The following is an 18,276-nucleotide window of genomic DNA, read 5'->3' as shown; positions in this document are numbered from 1 at the left end:
AGAACTTTAAGATGTAAAAGGAAAAAATAAAGTTTATTTTTAAATCTAGGAATTTCTCCTAGCTCAGCAGCCTCAAAGTCACCAGGAAATCAGGAGGTGGAGGGGAGGGTTACCCAAGAGACTGAGAGCTGGGCCCCTGTTCCTGTATGCTGGGCAGTCCAGGGGAGTCAGTGGCAGGATGGTCTTTGTGATAAACACAGGCCAAGTTGAGAAGGATGAGGCAAGACGTTTGGAGCAGGAGAAACAGAAACTGGCCAGGATAGGAATGCAATGCAGGCGAGGTGACGAGTTCATTCAGAACACCAGCTGAGAACACAAGGGTGCTAGGGGCTTCCCCCTAAGGGTAGGGGGCTTCCCTGGGCTATCCAGGCTGCATGGTTATGGGCCAGACCAGCTCCCACAGACACACCTCCCCCTTCTTGTGTTTTCCCCACACCAAGAGCTGCCAAGTTCACCCTAGTGCCTTAGCATCTCTGTCACCAGGCACCAGAAAGAAGGAATCGAATTCTTTCCCATAGAGCCAATACAGCATTTTGTAGAAAGTAGAGAAAAGCATCCACCTCCCATCCCCTCTGACACAAATGTGTTTTTCTCTTCTGCATAGGCTCTCCTGGCCCCTGTCCTCTCTTACTTGGCCCTTTGTATTTTGAGACACTTGGGGTTTTTTTGGTTCGGTTTTTTCCCCTTTTTTGCTGATATAAATAAACAACACTATAATGAGTATCTTCATGCAGAAAGCCTTTCCCACAAGTTGAACAAATTTTCTCTAGAGGAAAACAATTCCAGAAATGGGATCCTCGGCTTAAAGGGTCCTGAAAGGTGACACATGTCCCCCCGTTATTTTAAACCTTGATGATCGCTTCACTGCACCTTTAACAGCACAGACTGTTATATTTTCCAGTTTCTTTATTTTGTCTGATTTTACAGATGAGACGTGACCCCTCACAGTGGTTGTAAGGAGTCCCACCTCCCCTTAACAAGCCCAATGCGGCCAGGCCCGCGCCAGGCAGGGTGCCGGGGGCCATAATGTAGACCCCTTGCTCTGATTTCTCCCACAGGTCGTGGCCAAGCCCCACCTCACCGCTGCCTCCCCACTATTTGCAGGTTAATCGATGGAGCCAACATCACCATGGAAGATGAGCACATGTGGCTGATCCCTTTCTCGCCTGGCCTGGACCACATGGTCACGATCCGCTTCGACAAAGCCGAAAGCATCGCAGGCCTGCGCTTCTGGAACTACAATAAATCTCCCGAGGACACCTATCGCGGGGTAAGCTGGGGAATAGCAGCCGCACTCAGTCCACTGTCAGGGAAACGGCGCCTTGATGAATGGCTGGCGTGGCTGCCAGAGAGGAGCATAAATCTTCCAGAACTTTCCAAATGGAGCTGGGGGGTTACAGCCGGGGAGAGGGCACACTGCTGTTTGCTTCTACTGCAAACAGCAAATGTGGGCTGAAGAGCCCAGGGCAGACTTCGGACACGGAAGCGCTTTGTTTCTTCTGGGGATCAGGGGTCCTCAGCAGGCCCAGCCCCCAACCGTAGTGGTGGATTGGGACCCTGTTGTTCATTGAGCGCTTTGGGGGCCAGGCCCTGAGCTGTGGGCTCTGCACCCATTCATTTCAGGGGACCCTCGCCCCAGCCTCTGGGAGACAGGTGTTATTACCCCCATCTCTCAGGGTATTAAAAACTGGGGTTCAGAACAGTACATTCACTCGTCCCGAGGTCACACAGCGAGAGCCCCAGTGGTCATCTGCTGGGCTCGGTGCCCACACTCCAATTCTATGTATATTCTTCCACTGCTGGGTTCGACAAAGCCGGGCCTCTGCTGCACCGTGGAAAGAGAAGACCAGAAGTGCCCTTTGCATGGGCGCTTGATGTGACTACGGACTGTGATAGGTTCGTCCCCTCCCCCCACAACACAGAAGTGATGGTGATAATGTCAGCTAAGATATAGCAATGTCTTTAGGGCCCTCAAGTCACAAGGCCCTGGTCTGAATCCCTGCTCCAACCCCCACCATCTGTGTGACCTTTGGCGAGTGGCCTGCTTTCCCCAGGCCTCCGTTTCCCCATCTGTAAAGGGAGGAGGAAGAGGATGATACCGCCTTGGGAAGGTGGTCGTCAGCCTCTGCCACACAGACGTAGACAAAGCCAGGCCTCGGCCTTGGGTCCCGGGAGCCCCGGGTGTGGCTCCCCACCACGCAGGTGCCCCGGAGTTTCTCCCGTGAGCCGCGTGGGGCCTGCAGAACCGTGGGGGCTTGCCCGCGAGGAGTCAGCGGCCCCCAGGCGCTCACCTTCTTGAGCGACAGCCCCCAGGACCATACAGACCCTCCCGGGCTGCGCGGGCGTCTCCTCAAGTCTGCTCTCAGTTCATTTAAAAAGGCAGATATATTGGCGTTAAGAAAACATTCTTCCGGCTCAACTCCTGCCTCGGGGCATTTACATTCCCTTGAGTGAATCAGTCCTTCCAGCGAAGGCTCCGTGACCTGGATTGGCTGCCTGGAAATGTTGGACCCAGAGCCCCTGCCTCACAGGCCTGGCCGCCGTCCGCATCGGCGCAGGTGACAAGTGGCCACCGTGGGATGAAGGAGGTGGGGAGATGGGCAGAGCCTGGGAGGGGGGATCCCAGACTGCAGGTGATGGAATCTTTGCACCTCCCCAGGAAAATGCCTCGGGTGCCTGTGTCCCCTAGGGCCCTCTGGGCGCCCTGGTGACGGGCCCCTGACTAGTGTTTAGAGCTGGGCCCTACACGCTGGAGTGGCCTTCAGATCCCTGCAGTGTGTCCTTGGGCAAATTGCTTAGTGTCTCTGAACTCCCAGTTTCTGTGGCTGTAAGATGGGTGATAATAGAAGCTCTGTCCAAGGGACTAACCAGAGGTTAGTTACCAGACGGGGTAGCCCTGGTTGGGGGCCTTCCTGGGCCTCTGCTCTGCGGCCAGGTTCCGGCTAGCTCCAGCCCAGCTGAAGAAGGACCTCCTCTTTCGAGGCGAGCCAGCAGAACCGCCGGGGTCAGGCTGATTGTACTGGTCCGGTTCCACGTCCCTGGTCCGGTTGTATGACAAGTGGGTGACAGTTCTGTTTGTCCAGGTCCAGCCCTTGGGCCAGGGTGTGAATCCGCCTTGAGCAAAGCCAAGTGGGGAGATATAGGGACAGCCTTTGGGTCCCCATATCCAGCCATGCCTGAAGCCATTTACCCTACAGTTTTCAGGCTTATGTGCCCTGTGATCGGCTGCCATGAGGGGGCTCCCAAAATGCTGAAAGAGCAAAGGGTCACGGAGGCACGTTAGTTACCAGTGGGACCCCGGGCAGGGCCCTCTCTGCATGGAGGGAGCCCCTCTGCGTGTCCCAGAGGTGAAAATCTACCAAGAAGATTTCGGGAGTCCCAATTCCAACATGCGTAGTCAGAGAGAGAGTGCTGGCCTACTGCCCCTCTCTGCTCACCCACCACCCCCCTGCCGAAGGGAAGCAGAGCTGAGCCACTCCAGACCCTGCCATTCAGGCTTTGAGATTTACTGGTAGATCCTGGCCTCTGGCTGGTGAAATCTGTCCCAGGCCAGGGGAACATGTTGGCCCAAACCGAACCCATTCGGCAAGCTCTTGGTAAGCGCCCACGGTGCACCAGGCCCTGGGGCAGATCGAGATGGCCTGGCCAGGGTGTCTGCCGCGGAGGGAGACCCAGACACTGCCAAGGACGCTGCTAGGGATGACCTGTCCTATAAGGACAAGCTCGGGGCTGTGAGGAGGAAGATCAGAAAGGCGCTTACCACATTGTACCACCTCAGGCTACTGCGGCCGGTCAGGTGGCGGGGGGGGGCACTGGGCTAAGTCAGGTGCCAGCCCTGAAACTTGGGGGCCACTATGGCAGGGGCCGCACCTGCCTGGTCCCCTGCTATCCACCCAGCGTGCAGCACAGCGCCTGGCACGGGGTTCAGATGGCACCAGAAAGGGGACCTGGCTAGGTGGTCCTGGTCTGCGAGAAAAGCCAGACCAAGCGACGTCTCAGCCTGGGGGCTCCGTGAGGGCACCCCGTCCCGCTCGGCCACGGCCAGCATCAGCGCCAGCCCCGTCGGCGCACGCCGCCCGCCTGCACGCTGCTGGCTCCCTTTCTTCAGACGCATCTCTCCTTTTGTTTGCTAGGCCAAAATCGTCCACATCTGCCTGGACGGCCTGTGTGTCTCCCCTCCAGAGGGCTTCCTCATCCGGAAGGGGCCGGGCAACTGCCACTTTGATTTCGCTCAAGAAATTCTCTTTGTGGACTACCTCCAGTCTCGCCAGCTGCCCCAGCCGGCCCGGAGGTGAGCGCGAGCAGCCCTGGGAACGTCCCCTCCCCGTCCTCGGCCGCTGGCTTCACGTGTCGCCCTGAAGTCGCTACCTAAAGGTTTTGAAATGATGATCAAACGCGTCGCTTTTCAACTCGGCGGTTTTCTAAAGCTCTGCCGAGCTCCGCGGAAGCCCGTGGGATGTGCCCGCCTTGTCTCGGGACGTTTGGGTTCCCCACAGTCGGGAATGCTTCAGTTGCTTTAATGCTTCGTTGCACTGCCTGCTGGGAAAAGAGGCTCCAGCCTGCCTCCGTTCCAGAAATGCTCGCCGGCCAGTTCGGGGAAGGGCCTTCTCTCTCTTGTTCCCGGGTTGCTGGTTTAGAAAGATTCAAAGAGGAAATGAGAGCCTCACATTTCATGGGTGCGCTGGTAGTTCTTGGCCCCGTCTCAGCTGCATTAAGTTTATAACAATTTGTAAATGCCACGTTCACTTACTCATTCAAACACCCCCCTCCATGTCCAATCGCCAGAGGCCAAGCTCACAAAACAAAATGAGTTTCCCTCCACTGTGTGGCTTGGATCACTTCCTGGGCTGGTCATTGGAAACAGCCACTTAATTATAACATTGCCCTTGAAATTGAAGAAAACCACCAAGGCTTGGTGGGTACTGGTCCGTGGACCAGGGGGAGAGGTTCCCAGGGGAGGAGTGTGCAGGGGAAGAGAACCCTTCCTCCCAACGGCCGGATCTGTTCGGATGCTTTGTATTCATCCTTCAGGGAATCCTTCCAGGCACCCTTTGAAGAAGGGGTTATTACGCCCATTTTACAGATGTGAGCACTGAGGCCCCCGCTATTGAAGCCACTTGCTCAGGATCACAAAGCCAAAGCCCACAGGGTACACCCCACCTTCCAGCCTCCCATCCTGCCTCACACTCCAGCCCCTCTGGTGCTTTCCCACCACAGGGCCTTTGCTCTGGCCGCTCCTCTGCTTGGAAGGTTCGGTTCTGATTCTTTATGTGGCTGCCTCCCTCCCTTCCATCACTCCGGCATGGATCTCGCTCAGTTGTTGGCACAGCGCGGACCTGCCTTGTTCATAGAGGGCAGGAGTGCCGGGTGGTTAAGAGCGGACTCCCAGAACCCAGAGCCTCAGATCACATCCCAGTTCTGCCCCCTGCCAGCTGTGTGGCCTTCAGCAAGTGACTGCGCTTCTCCGCGCCCATTTCCTCACCCGCAAGCCCAGGCTATAACGGTACCCACCTCCCGGGGTTGTTTTGAGGCAAGAAGAGTCCACATAGACGAGCCCGAGGTGCCCGAGTCTCCCGCATTGAGACGGGACTCCGCAGCGGGCACACACTTCATTGGTCCGTCCCCGCTGCCGGGGACCCGCTCGCACTCGGCCACGTCTTCGAAGTCTGCCGCCTGGGGCGTAACTGACCAGCCGTCAGGGTCGTCGCGATCTTCTGTTTCCTGGTGCTGTTTTGTGTCTTTTTAGGCTCGACACGCAAAGCCTGGAGCGGGCGACCATGGACTACGAGGCGCCCCTGATGCCTTGCGGCTGTATCCTCCTCCCACCTGTGTGCGCATCTCGGGCCCTGAGGGGCCGCGCCCGCCCGGAACCTCAGGAGAGGGCTCGGTCCTCGTGGCAGTGTTGGGGTTCCAGGCAGGCCACGGCTGAGGAGCTGGGGTGCCGCGCGGGGAAACCCAGGGGAGGATGGGAGGCTTCTGGGGCCTGGAGCTCACTGCGTGCTGCTGGGGGCGGGGGCGGTGACAGTTACAGACCCCGCCCGCTGGCCGGCTGAGTTTTCAGGAGGCAGCACCCAGGACTCCAGCCAGGAGGGTCCAGAGAAGCTGGAACTCTCCCCAGGGACTGAACTGGGGGCTGTCCTTGGAACCAGTCAGGAAGGAGGTGAACATTATGAAGTAAGGATAGCCCCAGTTTGCTGGATCCTTCCCTGGGCCTGCTGCTGTCACAGCGGGTTATTAACTCAGTCCTTACCACAGCCTGGGTTGGTGGTGCTGCGAGCATCCCCATTTCACAGCTAAGAACACGGAGGCCCAGAGAGGCTAAGGACCTGCCCAAGGCCACAGAGCTGGGAAGGGGCTGGGCAGGTGAGTGAACACGAGCCTGGCTCTCTCAGTAGCCTGGTCTTCTGGATGGACTGCCCGTGGCTAGGATATTGCCCAGAAGCTGCCTTTCCTGCCCTGCCGGGCCCTGGAATGCTGGGAGCTGGTGGGGGACAGGGCTGAGGACTGTGGGACGCGGTCGGCAGTGGCAGCTCACGTGGCCACAGCCCATCCCTCCTGGGGCTCCAAAGCTCATGTATTTCCCCCCTTAACACCCCCCAGACCCTGCACACTTAAAATGGATGGAGGAGGAGGGAACGGGCACTTTGTTCTTGTCATTTTACAACCAGGGAAACTGAGGCGGGGGACAGTTTGAGTCCTGGTCTCTTCGTTCAGTGCCAGCACACAATGAGTTTGTGGCCTAAATGGTTCTCGTCCTGCCAGCTCCCTCCTGTCCTCCTGTCTCCCCGGCTTGAGGGACAGTTTTTAATTCTTAAAACACACACATACGCAGTTTAAATTCAAGACAATTTGATGCCACGTATATTTTGATGGGCTTCAGTCTCAGAAAAAAAGTGATTTTTTTCCTTTTATTCATCTATAGAAGCCCCCCAAAGTGTAGCCCTATATTATCTTTGTCACCGTTTTGCTTTGTTCTCAGAAAATTAAGCCTGTTTTTCCTTAATAACGTCTCCTAGTCATTTTCCAGTTGCAGCTCCTGACCAGCTGGGGTGACCCCTATTACATCGGTCTCACAGGCCTGGAGCTCTATGACGAGCGGGGAGAAAAGATCCCTCTGTCAGAAAACAGTATCCTTTCGAGGCTGAAGGGGACTCCCCTGCGATGGAAGGGAGCATGGGAGGTTCGAGGGGGAGGAGAGGAAATGTCCCTGTAGGAGCCAGACCAGGACTAAAAATGCCAGTGGGCTCTGCTGAGGGTCAGATGCTGACCCTTGGAGGGTGGGCAGAGCAGGGAGCAGCTCCCAGCCACCCCTGCCAAGGCATCCATAGCAGGAATCCCCCAAGACAGACAGGCCTGTGGCCCGGAGATTTGGGGGAGGGTACCAGCTGCACCCCCTCCTGGAGAACCACAGGGACTTGGGAGTTCTAAAGGCTCTGGCAAAGCCTGCAGAGAGAGCCGCCTGTGGCACTGTATTCAACCCAGTGTGTCCTGAAGTTATTGACCGTGGACCCGTTTGTTCATGGAATGCTCACACCAGAACTTGCAAACTGCTAGCCCCACTGAGTTTTTAAATATTTTAGATTAGTCACTGATATTTTTTTAAAAATCAGGGTTTCACGTGAAAACCTCCATCTTCAACTACTCTTGAGAAATTAGTAGTAGTCACACACAGCGATGATGGCTGGACCTGAGTAGCCACTGCCCTTTTCCCCAAACATGTCCTTACTGTCTCCTAACAGGCCCCCAAAACAAATCGCCAGTATTTACTGAGGACTCACTCTGTGAGGGCTTGTCCCGTGGTACCTCCTTGGCCCTCATAACCATCTTGTGCAGTGAGTGCTATTATCCCCATTTTACACATGAGAAACTGAGACAGAGAGGTTAAGTAACTTGCCCAAGGTCACACAGCATGTGAGTGTGGGGCTGGGAGTCTGGCTCTGGAGACCATGCTCCAACTGCTGACCCTTGCCCTGTGGTCCCTGGGTTCCAGTTGGTTCCTTTTCTGCCTGCCCCAGGGGACACCATCCTCCTGGCCTGGGGTAAATGATTCCTGGTGGTTTCCATGGTTATTCGTGACTTCTTGGAGGTAGAAGGCTCGTTTGATTTTACCGAGCCTGCTCCCATCCATTCTGGGACGTGGAGGTTTTTATCCCATTTTACAGATGAGGAAGCAGGTCCTGAGATGCTCTGTGACTTGCCCCAGACCTCACAGGTCGGCAGGCAGAGCCGGAGCTGGAACTGGTTGGTCCAGATCCACAATAATGTCTAGCCCTCGAGTAGCCATCGCCGGGTTAGGCTCCCCCAGGGCGTCCCGTCTCAGGCTGGTCCCCCATGCCAAGGCCATATCCAACCATCCCTCAGCCCCTTTGCCAAAACAACAACAACAACAAAAAAACCTTCGAAGTTTGCCCTCCACTCCCCAGAGTGCCAGCCACACATTTTGTTCCTGCCTCCAGCAGTCCCGTGAGACTGCTGTTTTTCCAGCCGGCTGTCTGCCTGGCCGCCTCCCCTGTCCCTGACGCTGGCCACCCCGCCACACACCCCCCACCGGCCTCGGTGCTCGTTTTCCCCAGAATGTCTCATCTGGCCGTCACTTTGCCGGCTGCCCCGAGCAGCAGACGGCCGTTCTGCCCGCCAGCCGCGCGTCCCCTGAGCCGTGCCGTGAGTGTGAGGAGACTGGCGCACGGCGCCGAGCACGCTGCCGTGGGTTATAGTGCTTAGAGGCTCCCCAGATATTGCTGCCTTCCCCGACAGCGTGAACTCCCTGGAGGGCGTGTGCGGGGACGTGCGGACTCCTGACAAGCTCATCGACCAAGTGAATGACACAAGCGACGGCAGGCACATGTGGCTGGCCCCCATCCTGCCTGGCCTGGTGGGTTCATGGGGGGACTCTGTGTCCTTGGTCTTGGTGACACGTCTTTCTTCCAGGCCAAGTTAAGGAATCAAAATGCCCGCGGGCCGTCAGGAAGGCACAGGTCTTCGCTGACACGTCTGCCGAGCACCCGTTGGGGCCCGCGGTTCATTCCCTTTGCACTTGGGGTGGTTACTGCAAGGGGCCCTGGAGAGACAAGGTCCCACATGGGACTCTGGAGCCCCCATGCGGCAGGCGCCCGTCGGTCCCCGCGGGCAGCCCCGTCCCCTGGCCACGTCCCCTGTGCCACCTGCTCCTTGAGGTCACCGGGGAGGGACCCAACCCGGCGCTCTCTCTGGCCCCAGATCTGCCTGTCAGCTCTTTAGCTGACTCGGTTTCTCAGATCTCAGACCCTCCTGCTTGTCATTTAAGGATGTAGGGGTGGGCCGTCATGCCCCCGGGGCCTGGCGATGTTGGTCGAGAGAGAGGAGACAGGCCGGGTGGCAACAGGTGGTTCTAGCCCCGTGCCAGCCAGACGCCTGGGCGGAGGAGTGCAGCCGGCCTAGTGCATGCGTGGGACCGCCGAAGTGTCCCCTTTCCCTCCGTGTGACTGGGCAGGAGGACAAGGAGGTGTGTTTTCCTCTCGAAACACAGAAAGGGCAGCATCAGCAGCTATTTTTCCGCAGTGTCTCCCCCCCCGAACCCGAGTGTCCATCCTCGCCCCTGAGCGCCAGCCCCACCCCTGCAAAGGAGAAACACGGAGGTCTCTCAGCCCTGAGACCGGGCCCCACCTGCCCACTGCCATCTTGAGCTTGGCCAGCAGGTGTTCATCGGCCTCTTTCGGTGCGAGGCGCTTTCTGCAGCCGTCCGTCTCCCAGCTGGACTCAAACGCTGTATCTGCTTGAGCCCCGTGGGCGGCCGAGCTTGAGGACCATTACTATTTCCACAGCACAGCCGGAAGGCTGACCCTCCCCTAGCAGTACCCCACCCCTGCAACCCCCGACAGCCTCCGAGGCCTTCATGAGGGGGGGCTGCCGGCTGAGACCGGGGCCCGGGGACAGAGCTGAGCCTGCGACCTGGGGCTGACACTGAATGCTCATTGCTTTATTCTGTCTTGCAAGGGGTCCCCTAATGTGGAAGAGTCTTTGTTGGGGGGGCATGGGGGGAGTCCGCCAGGTTTGACTTTACTAGCTGATTCTGCCACTGAGCTGGGCAACCCGCTCCCCACTCCCCCTGCAGAGGTTCAAAGGCACAGGCTGGAAATTACCCAGCAGCGCCTTAGGGGCCTGTCTGCTGTGCTTCTCATTTACGACTGGTGAAAGGACAGATAGGGGTCAAGGGTCAAGGCGGTGCTCAGCGCCCGGGGGTGGGGGAGGACAGTGCTCCCTGACTCTGCTGCCGGTGGCCTGCCCCTTTGGCCCCGGGGAAGCCCCGCGCTGTGTGTCTGGCTGGACCTGGGGGAGAGGGACAGGCGCACCCAGTTCTCTGCGGGTATTTAAATGAGGGCCACGCTGGGCCCAAGACAACAGGCCCTCCCAGAGCCAGTCCGCGGTTTGCTGCCAACGCAGCTGCACGTGACCGGACTCAAGATGGGCTTCCAGGAGACGGATGGCAGCGGGAACCCCACGCTCTGGGGCCCGCAGCAGCCTGGGCGCTGCCTCCAGCACCCACCGGGCTCTCCCCTGCCCCCGCCCCGCCCGGCGCCTCTGTTTCCAAACAGGCCTGTTTGAATGAGTGCTCGTCTCTGACAGGTGAACCGGGTTTATGTGATTTTCGATCTGCCCACTACCGTGTCCATGATCAAACTGTGGAATTATGCAAAGACGCCCCATCGCGGGGTGAAAGAGTTCGGCGTGAGTACTTATCAGCTGGGCTTCCCGCGATAATTATGCTCCTCGTTGGTAATTAGGCTGCTGGCAATTACCATTTGTCGCGGTTTGATTTACTTCTCTCTGGTGCCACCTTAGACACAAGTGCCTGCCTCCCGGAGGCAGGGAAATTCGGCATCCCCCTGTGAATCCCAAACCTGTCCCCAGTGATCTGAATCATCACCCTGAAAACCAGAAAGTAGCTTTTCTTTCCTCTTTTCTTTCCGAATCACACGGGTCTCGGGAGTTCTTCCCTCAGGGAGGTGACCCTGGGGCAGGGAGACCGGGGGCCTGGGGGCCAATCCCTCCCCGATGGTCGATGATGGGTGGGAGGGCCTGAGCCCCTGATGCAGGCTGGGCTAGCCGGCCAGGCTCAGGGCAGTAACTCGCTTGGCCCAAGGCCGCGGCGGTGGTGGTGGGGGGGGGGACCTTCGGCCTCACGGTGCGGCCCCTCCTCTCTGCCTGCCAGCTCCTGGTGGACGACTTGCTTGTGTACAACGGGATCCTGGCGATGGTGGGCCACCTGGTGGGGGGCATCCTGCCCACATGCGAGCCCACGGTGCCCTACCACACCATCCTCTTCACCGAGGACACGGACATCTGCCGCCAGGAGCGACACACCACCATCAGGTACGCCCAGCCTGCGGTCTCGCCTGTGGGCCCTAACGAGGACAGACGGCCAGGTCGAACCTTCTGTCTCCCCTCCCCCAGCAATCAGGCGGAGGATCAGGACGTCCAGATGATGGATGAAAACCAGCTCATCACCAGCTCGAGAAGGAAACAGAGTGTGGTTGACCCAGGTCAGTTTCGCGGCTCTGCCCAGAGTGTCGCCCACGGGACTCCAGGCTGCGTAGACAGGGAGCTGGCAGGGTCCCGCACCCACGCCCACTCCTGCCTGCCCCTCGGACCCCTCTTCTCTCCCCAGGAGGCTGTAGGGGGCTGAGGAGGGCCTGTGGGGGCAGAACCCCGGGAGCAACGTGCAGTCCCCTTCCCATAGGCACTTGGAGCTCGGTGTGGCCTCCTGGGAGCCCAGCTTTGGGGTGCAAGCGGAAAAGGCCAATAAGGACAGACGGACTATATGGAAGGGGTTGCCCTGGACCGTGGGAAACCAGGGAGGATGCCTGGGCCGAGGGCTTCCCAGAGGAGGTGGTGTTTGAGCTGCACCCTAAGACATGCGGGGAGTCGGCCAGGCAGAGGGAACAGCGTGGCAGAGCTTGCTGTGGGGGCCGGCGGGGGGGGCGACAGATCAGCGTGCCTGGGTGCCAAGCTTGGAGGCTGCCGGGGAGCTGTGGACTCCTCACCCCCAACCCCGCGTGTGGGGCTGCCCTCGGGGACTGAAGCTGGGTAACGCCCTCCTCTCTGTACTCTCCCTTGACAGCCTTACGCCCCAAAACGTGCATAAGCGAGAAAGAGACAGTGCGACGGTGGCGGTGCTGACCGCGGAGGAGGGAGAGCTGGTCCCCCAGCCAGCAGGGCCTTTGTCACCCCCCCACTCCTGGTGCCTGTGTCGCCCGCCCCCGGTCCTGAGCCGTGGCAGCCTGGACTCTGGGGGCTGGAAGAACGAGAGGGGACTCATGTGGCTGGGCCTCCCTCTGCTCCTCGGCTCCGGGGCACCCTCCCGGGACAGCCGGCTTGGTGCCTCCCGCAGGCTCCAGCCCAGCAGGGTCGAATGCACCCACACCTGCAAACGCTGGGCCGCCTCAGGCCAGGACGCTGGGGTGCCCCGGGGGGACCTGCCCTCCCTGCACAGCGTGGCTGCCCAAGGCCGGGGTGGGGGGGTGCCTCAGACACCAGCCCCAACATGAGGGGGAGCAGGGGGAGGCCCAAGCGGAGGTGCCAACAACTCCCCTCCCTGCCACATCCCTGCCTCATCTGGGGGCTGGCGGAGCTGGCTGAGAGGGTGGGGTTGTTCCCTGGTCCCCCGAATGTTGAGCCAGGACTGCTCCAACCCCCTTCCCTCGTCCCAGCCTGGAGGACGGACCCATCAGCGTTGCGTGTGTCTCTCGGAGGAAAGGAAGAGAGCGGTGCCCACCTATCATGCAGCCAGGCCACGTAGCCCGGGCGGTGGGCAGCTTCACAGCCCCCCGCCCCGCGACCGGCAGGGCCCGTCCGACGTCAGGATGCAGGGCAGGCCCAGGACCAGGCCCACGACCCCACCCTCGGGCCGAGGCCACCTCCCCTTCCACTTGAACTTCATCTGGAGGCGGGCGGCCCCTCCCTCTGGTCTGAGCTCGGGCTCCTCCCACTCGCTCCTCCCGGTCCTCCGATCCTCCGCGCAGGTGCCCCTGCAGTCAGCGGCGCTTGTTGCCCAGCCCGCCCCCCTTCCAGCAGCTTCCCCGCGAGTTGGAAATGTGCCTTGCACCCCCAGCCGAGTGAAGCTCAGAACGTATCTATTTGCATCAATGTAACAAGCTGGGATCAGGGACCTAATTGGTTTCCCAGTGGTGGGTAATTTCTCGTTGCAAATATTAATCCGTTGTTTTCCTGGCGCCCGGCCCAGCCCACCGCAGCACGGTACTCAGTACTCGAAGTAGGTTCCTGTGTACCCGAGAGCCCCAGCAAATACCTCGTGAGCTTTGCAGCTTCCATGGAGCAGCCATGCAAATGCACTTTTCATTTGGAGCGTGGGGCCAATGTGAAGATAAGGAATTGTTTCTCCCGGAGAAGATCCGTCATTTCTGTAGCATCCAGGGCCCCCCGGCTTCTGTGCTCCCCTCCCAGAAGTGGCAACCAGGAGAGCTGCAGCCCGGGGGGAGCGGGGGGCTCATCAAGCCAGCTCTTAGGGACCAAAGCCAGTGCCGCCGCTATACAGGTGGCCCAGCTCCCTGACCCCACACGAGGCGGGGGCACAGGTCAGACCACCACGCACACTCGCTCCCAGAACCTCTGCTGCTGTTGATAGTAACTGTATGCGCCATGCGACGTAGGAGGGGAAGAAAGCTGCACAGCCGTTAACTGTAAAATAAATTTCTATTTTCTTCTCTTGCAAAATCAATAAAAGATGTTATTAAGAATATGGTCCCACGTGCTGGATTTGGGGTCAGGCAGAGGGAGCCCATGCTGCCTCCAAGAACGGAGTCAGAGTTCACTGGAGGCCGGCGAATGACGCGGGGCAAGTCCCCTCTCAGAGCTTCCCTTTCCCCACCTGCAAATGGGGGCATGATCATGGGCAGATGACAGTGGTTATTTTGTGTCCCGCGCCACCTCATGGAATCCACGTCACAACCTTATGGGGTAGGCACTATTATGATCCTCCCTTTACAGATGAGAGAATTGAGGCACAGAGAGGTTGAGTAACTTGCCCAAGACACACAGCTTCGGAAGCCTTTAGTGCACAGATCCCGGGATAACCTCGGGAGAGCTGAGGCGGCATGGAATCCCTGGGTCTTTTCTTCGGGTTACCCTTAGGGTTACGTGGATCCTAGAAGCCAAGCCCCCCGAGGCCGGATTCCTGTGGTTGCACTGGTGCTACGCAAGAGGGCCCCTTGGAAACCCCACCTCCCTCCTCTGTCCCAGGCGGAGGGGAGCGTCCCCCGGCCCCCGCTGTTGGAGAGCCTCCCCGACCTCCGTCTGTAGCATCTCCGGGCCAGCCCTGGAGCCGCCAGAGAGCAGGCAAGGCCGTGTGGGGTGGGAGGCCGGGTGGCGCATCCCAGCTTCGGGCCGCGATCCGCCTCGCAGCCCCCAGCCAGAGCCCTGGTCTGACATCGGGGAGCAAAGCCGGCCCAGGAGGACCTGGTCAGCAGTGCACGCCCCTTCTTGGAGACAGCTGTAACTCAGGGACAATGGTCCAGAGATGCCAGACCTTCAAGGATTTTAAGAGAAGCCAGAAATCCAGGTGTTTTATCTATTTTTAATGTGAAATCTCACTTGTAAGTGTTGGCTCAACTTAACCAAGCAAACACCAAGTGAACCAAACCCGTTACCCGTCCTGCATAGCACCCCCCCGACTCCACCCTAGGTCCCACCTGCCTCGGCATGAACCCCAGCATCTCCTCCCTTCCTGGTCCCCCCTGAAGGCTGCAGTCCCCAGCCTGTGGCTCCCGAACATCCCAGAGCTGGTTCCTCCCTGGGAAGTCAGAGGAAGGAGGGGATCAATCCTGGACCCTCAGACCCCCTAGGGCACAAAGGCAGGGGTCGGCCCGGGAACCTTTGCCTGCTGGAGTGGCAGTCCCCCCCCTCCCCGAGCCGGAGTGGGAGAAGAGAGGCCTTGCCCTGGGCGTCCTGCTTCCCACCGCACACATCAGCACTGGGCCAGAATTACCTCGAAGCTGCAACTGTCGGGTCAGGGGGCTGGTCAGCACCCGGCGTGGGGTTCCACTCTGGGCCACAGCTGACGAATGGGAAGAGCAGGCCAGGGCTCCGAGGAACCTCCCCTCAGGCCTCTGTCCCCCCGGGGACCCGCCGCCTCGTCCGGCAGTGGGAAGGACCTGCTCTGTGTGTGTCTTCCTTGGTCCCCAGACAGTTCTGCACGGGGCACCACCACCTCAGAAGGCCCCAGGTGGTCCCCCAAGCCTGCCAAGGCTGTCTCTGCGCTCTGACGGGGCGGCTGCCCCAGCCCGGGCCTGTTGCCGCCGTGTCCTCACCTACCCCCTGCCCCCGCCTGGATATGCCCTTCGGAGGCTCCTGGTCCCACCCGGCCTGATGAGGCGGCTCAGCCCACTCAGACCCGGCTGTGCGGGTCTGGACAAGTCCCTGTTTCTCTGCTCTGGTCCCCGTTACTCATGGCTGCCAGAGCCCCCACGGCCCCTCTGCCTCAGGCCCCGCCCGCGTCCCTCACCTGCGTCCCCTCCACAGCCCTGCCTGAGGTGGAGCGAGCACACGTGCCTGCAATCCGGCCCCAGGTGTGCACACAGAGGCTTCCAGAAGGAAAGAGTGCGCTTGCGGCTGAGCTGGACTCCTCGCCCGGAGCAACCCAGCCCCGCCTTCCACCTGCCCTTCCTGACCTTGGGGACGACCACCCAGCCTCCGCTAGCTCGAGCTCAATGGGCCACAAGGGGCGCTGGCCTTAGAGCACAGGTGGAGGTCTCAGCCTCTGCACCCCCAGGCCACCCACACTCACCCTGGCCGCTCCCTGGGGGATCAGGAGGGTCCAAGGAGGGGAGGGGGTTGGTGCAGGGGCTCGCCAGCTCGGCGTCATGCAGTGGAACTTCTCCTGCACAGAAGCCCCTTCCCGCTCCCCCTGGAATCCCAGGGCCCCCCCAGCCCCCACAGCCCAGCCCATCCTGGCAGCGTCAGCCTGGCCACTGGTCTCCCATAAGGCAGAGGCTCAGCCAGTGTCAGTCCAGGATGAAATGTGGCCCCAAAAGCAATTACCGGGGTGTCGCGGGCTGGGCTGTGTTGGGGACAGGGCAGAGGTCCCACTCCGGGATTTCCTGTCCATCCAGGCAGTAAATCCCACGCAGAGGAGATTGGTTTTTCCTCATGACTGATGGTCCCCGGCTGGGCTGAGTTTGTCCTCAGTCCCGCGGCGGGGCCGTCCACTGGTGCGGTGGTGCGATCTGTCCGCTGGCCACAGCCCCGGAGTGAGGGGTGAGGGGCGCTGAACTCCAGCCCCCCCCCAGCCGTGTGTCCCGGGCCGCATCTCCTGGGGTTTGGGGTCAGGTGCTTTCCTAATTCATCCACTCAGATGACACTTTCCCTGGTTCCCCTCGTGGCCCCAAATGGCCCATGATGTCCCCATCTGTACAGCATCAAAGCCCAGACAGGAGCCTCAGAAAACAGCCAGCTGAGCCCAGGCGTCCCCCGTGCCTTCACCCATTCCTGAGCCGCACTGGGACGACAAATCCATCCCTGGTGCCCCCGCAGCCTAAGCCCCCACCATCTCCCAGCAGGACCTGCTACAGCCCCCTCTCTGGTCATCCTGCCTCTGCCTTGCACCCCATCTCCCAGGCCTTCCCCCCACACAACCAGGAGGAACTTGCTGTGTCCTCCTCTAAAAACCCTCGTGGCCATGGTTCCCTGTGGCCTTCCAGGCAAAGGCCACACTCCAGGCCGTCACCCACAGACCCCACTGGCTCTGACCCCTGAAGACCAAAGGCTCAGCAGCAGACTTTGTGCCCTCGCCTTGAGCTCCAAGCACTGGGTCCTGCATAGTGCCACACACAACAGTCCTCTCAACCTCAAGGCCTTTGCACATCCTGTGGCTGCTACCCATACTCCCTTGCTGCTTCCTTCAGTCCCTGCTTCATGGCCCTTCCTGAGAGACCCACCCTCAACATTCCAGTGTAAATCAGGCCTTCCCTTGGCTCGCTTACATAGCACTTCTCACGCTTGGAAGTGATACTTTTGTTGTTTGAATGATTTGAGTGGTCTCTGTCTCCTCGAAGGAATACGAACTCCATGAGGGTGAAGATCGTGTCCTCCTGACTCCCCATGGTGGCTCCCATGGTTCATGGACGAATGGGGCCTGCTGCAGGTCTGTGGTGGTCTCAGGATTTGAACGAACTCCACAGCCTCTGAGGCTTTCCTCTGTCCTTACTTCCTCCCGGGGGATGAAGTGTGACAAGTCCCCAGCGTGTCAAGTCAGGCCTGGCTGCGGCGAACAGACGCCCATGAGTCAAGTTGACCTTTCCATTACCTGAGGGAGACAAGCATGTGGCCGGGAGACGCTGGCTTTGGTGAGGGCGGCAGGGATGATGGCTCATCACGGCCACCAGCCGAAGACAGAGGTCAGCCCCGTGACTTCCTGCGGCCTGGGCCTGCCCATTACCCTTAGCTCGGGCCCCCAAGGCCCCTGCACCTGGGGAGAGGAGGCAGTGTGAGCCATCCCAGGGCCAGTGCGTGTCCAGGACCAGCTCCTGCCCTGGGAACGTGTGCTCGGGGCCTGTGGGCACACACTTGGCACCAAGCGCTAACTCAGGCTTGCTGGGCCGGTGTGGGTGCGGGAGCCCGGGGAGCATGGCTACAGGGATGCTGGGCGTGGGGACCCAGGAACCCCCTGCCTTCACCCCAGGCGGTCTTCCCTCCTCCCAGAGGCAGGCCGACCACGGCGGTTGCTCCCCGCGTGAAGACCACCCTCCCAGTTACGCTCAGTAGGGAGCCACTGGGACCAGGCCCAGGCCTGACTGGCAGCACGTCCTCTCACCTAACGGGCAGCCTTCTTGCTGCCAGCTCCACGAGACGGAAAGACAGCTGGGGCTCCCCCTCTGCCCAACGGGTGCCCGGAGGGACAGGAGGATGGGTGGGTGGGCTTGTGCAGGGGGTAAGAAAGGCCTTTACCTGAGCCGTCCGCAGACCACAACCACGTACCACTTGCACAATAATTTATTGAATATTTTTCTTCAAGCCAGCTCTTTGTCTTTTTACTGAAATGCCTATTTTGGTTTCGTCCTAAGCGATAGCGTCGGTGAAATCATGACACTAATGTGCCCGTTACACATTTTTTCCTAATACACGTTTACATAAACACAACTATTAAAATAGATTAAAATTTTGCCCACGTGTCAATGAAAATCATCTCCTGGACTTGGGTGGTCCAGCCGCCAACTACAGAAGGGCCCCGGCTGAGGAGAAAGAGCCCCAGGACACCTGGTGCCCGGGGAGCCCAGCCCCACGTCC

The 18,276-nt window shown here is 59.7% G+C and overlaps 1 protein-coding gene across 5 annotated transcripts in view; it reads left to right on the top strand.

Annotated features, from left to right (window-relative positions):
• KATNIP (katanin interacting protein) overlaps nt 1–13,733 on the top strand; it is a 183,972-nt gene extending 170,239 nt beyond the window's left edge. For 4 of the 5 annotated variants that reach the window (XM_034670219.1, XM_034670216.1, XM_034670215.1 and 1 more), the window contains 9 exons: nt 1,105–1,270; nt 4,134–4,291; nt 5,747–5,811; nt 7,017–7,127; nt 8,733–8,872; nt 10,603–10,704; nt 11,189–11,349; nt 11,431–11,519; nt 11,717–12,091. In XM_034670219.1, coding sequence (XP_034526110.1) covers nt 1,105–1,270; nt 4,134–4,291; nt 5,747–5,811; nt 7,017–7,127; nt 8,733–8,872; nt 10,603–10,704; nt 11,189–11,349; nt 11,431–11,519; nt 11,717–12,057 — 1,333 coding nt within the window. In that variant the 3' untranslated portion in view covers nt 12,058–12,091. The other variant, XM_034670220.1, reaches the window with a different exon arrangement.
• The last annotated feature ends 4,543 nt before the right edge of the window (nt 13,734–18,276 follow it).

This window comes from Ailuropoda melanoleuca, chromosome 10 (assembly GCF_002007445.2).
Source record: "Ailuropoda melanoleuca isolate Jingjing chromosome 10, ASM200744v2, whole genome shotgun sequence".
Taxonomy (NCBI): domain Eukaryota; kingdom Metazoa; phylum Chordata; class Mammalia; order Carnivora; family Ursidae; genus Ailuropoda; species Ailuropoda melanoleuca.
Note: the sequence above shows the minus strand (reverse complement) of the source record. Positions and strands in the feature narration are given on the sequence as shown.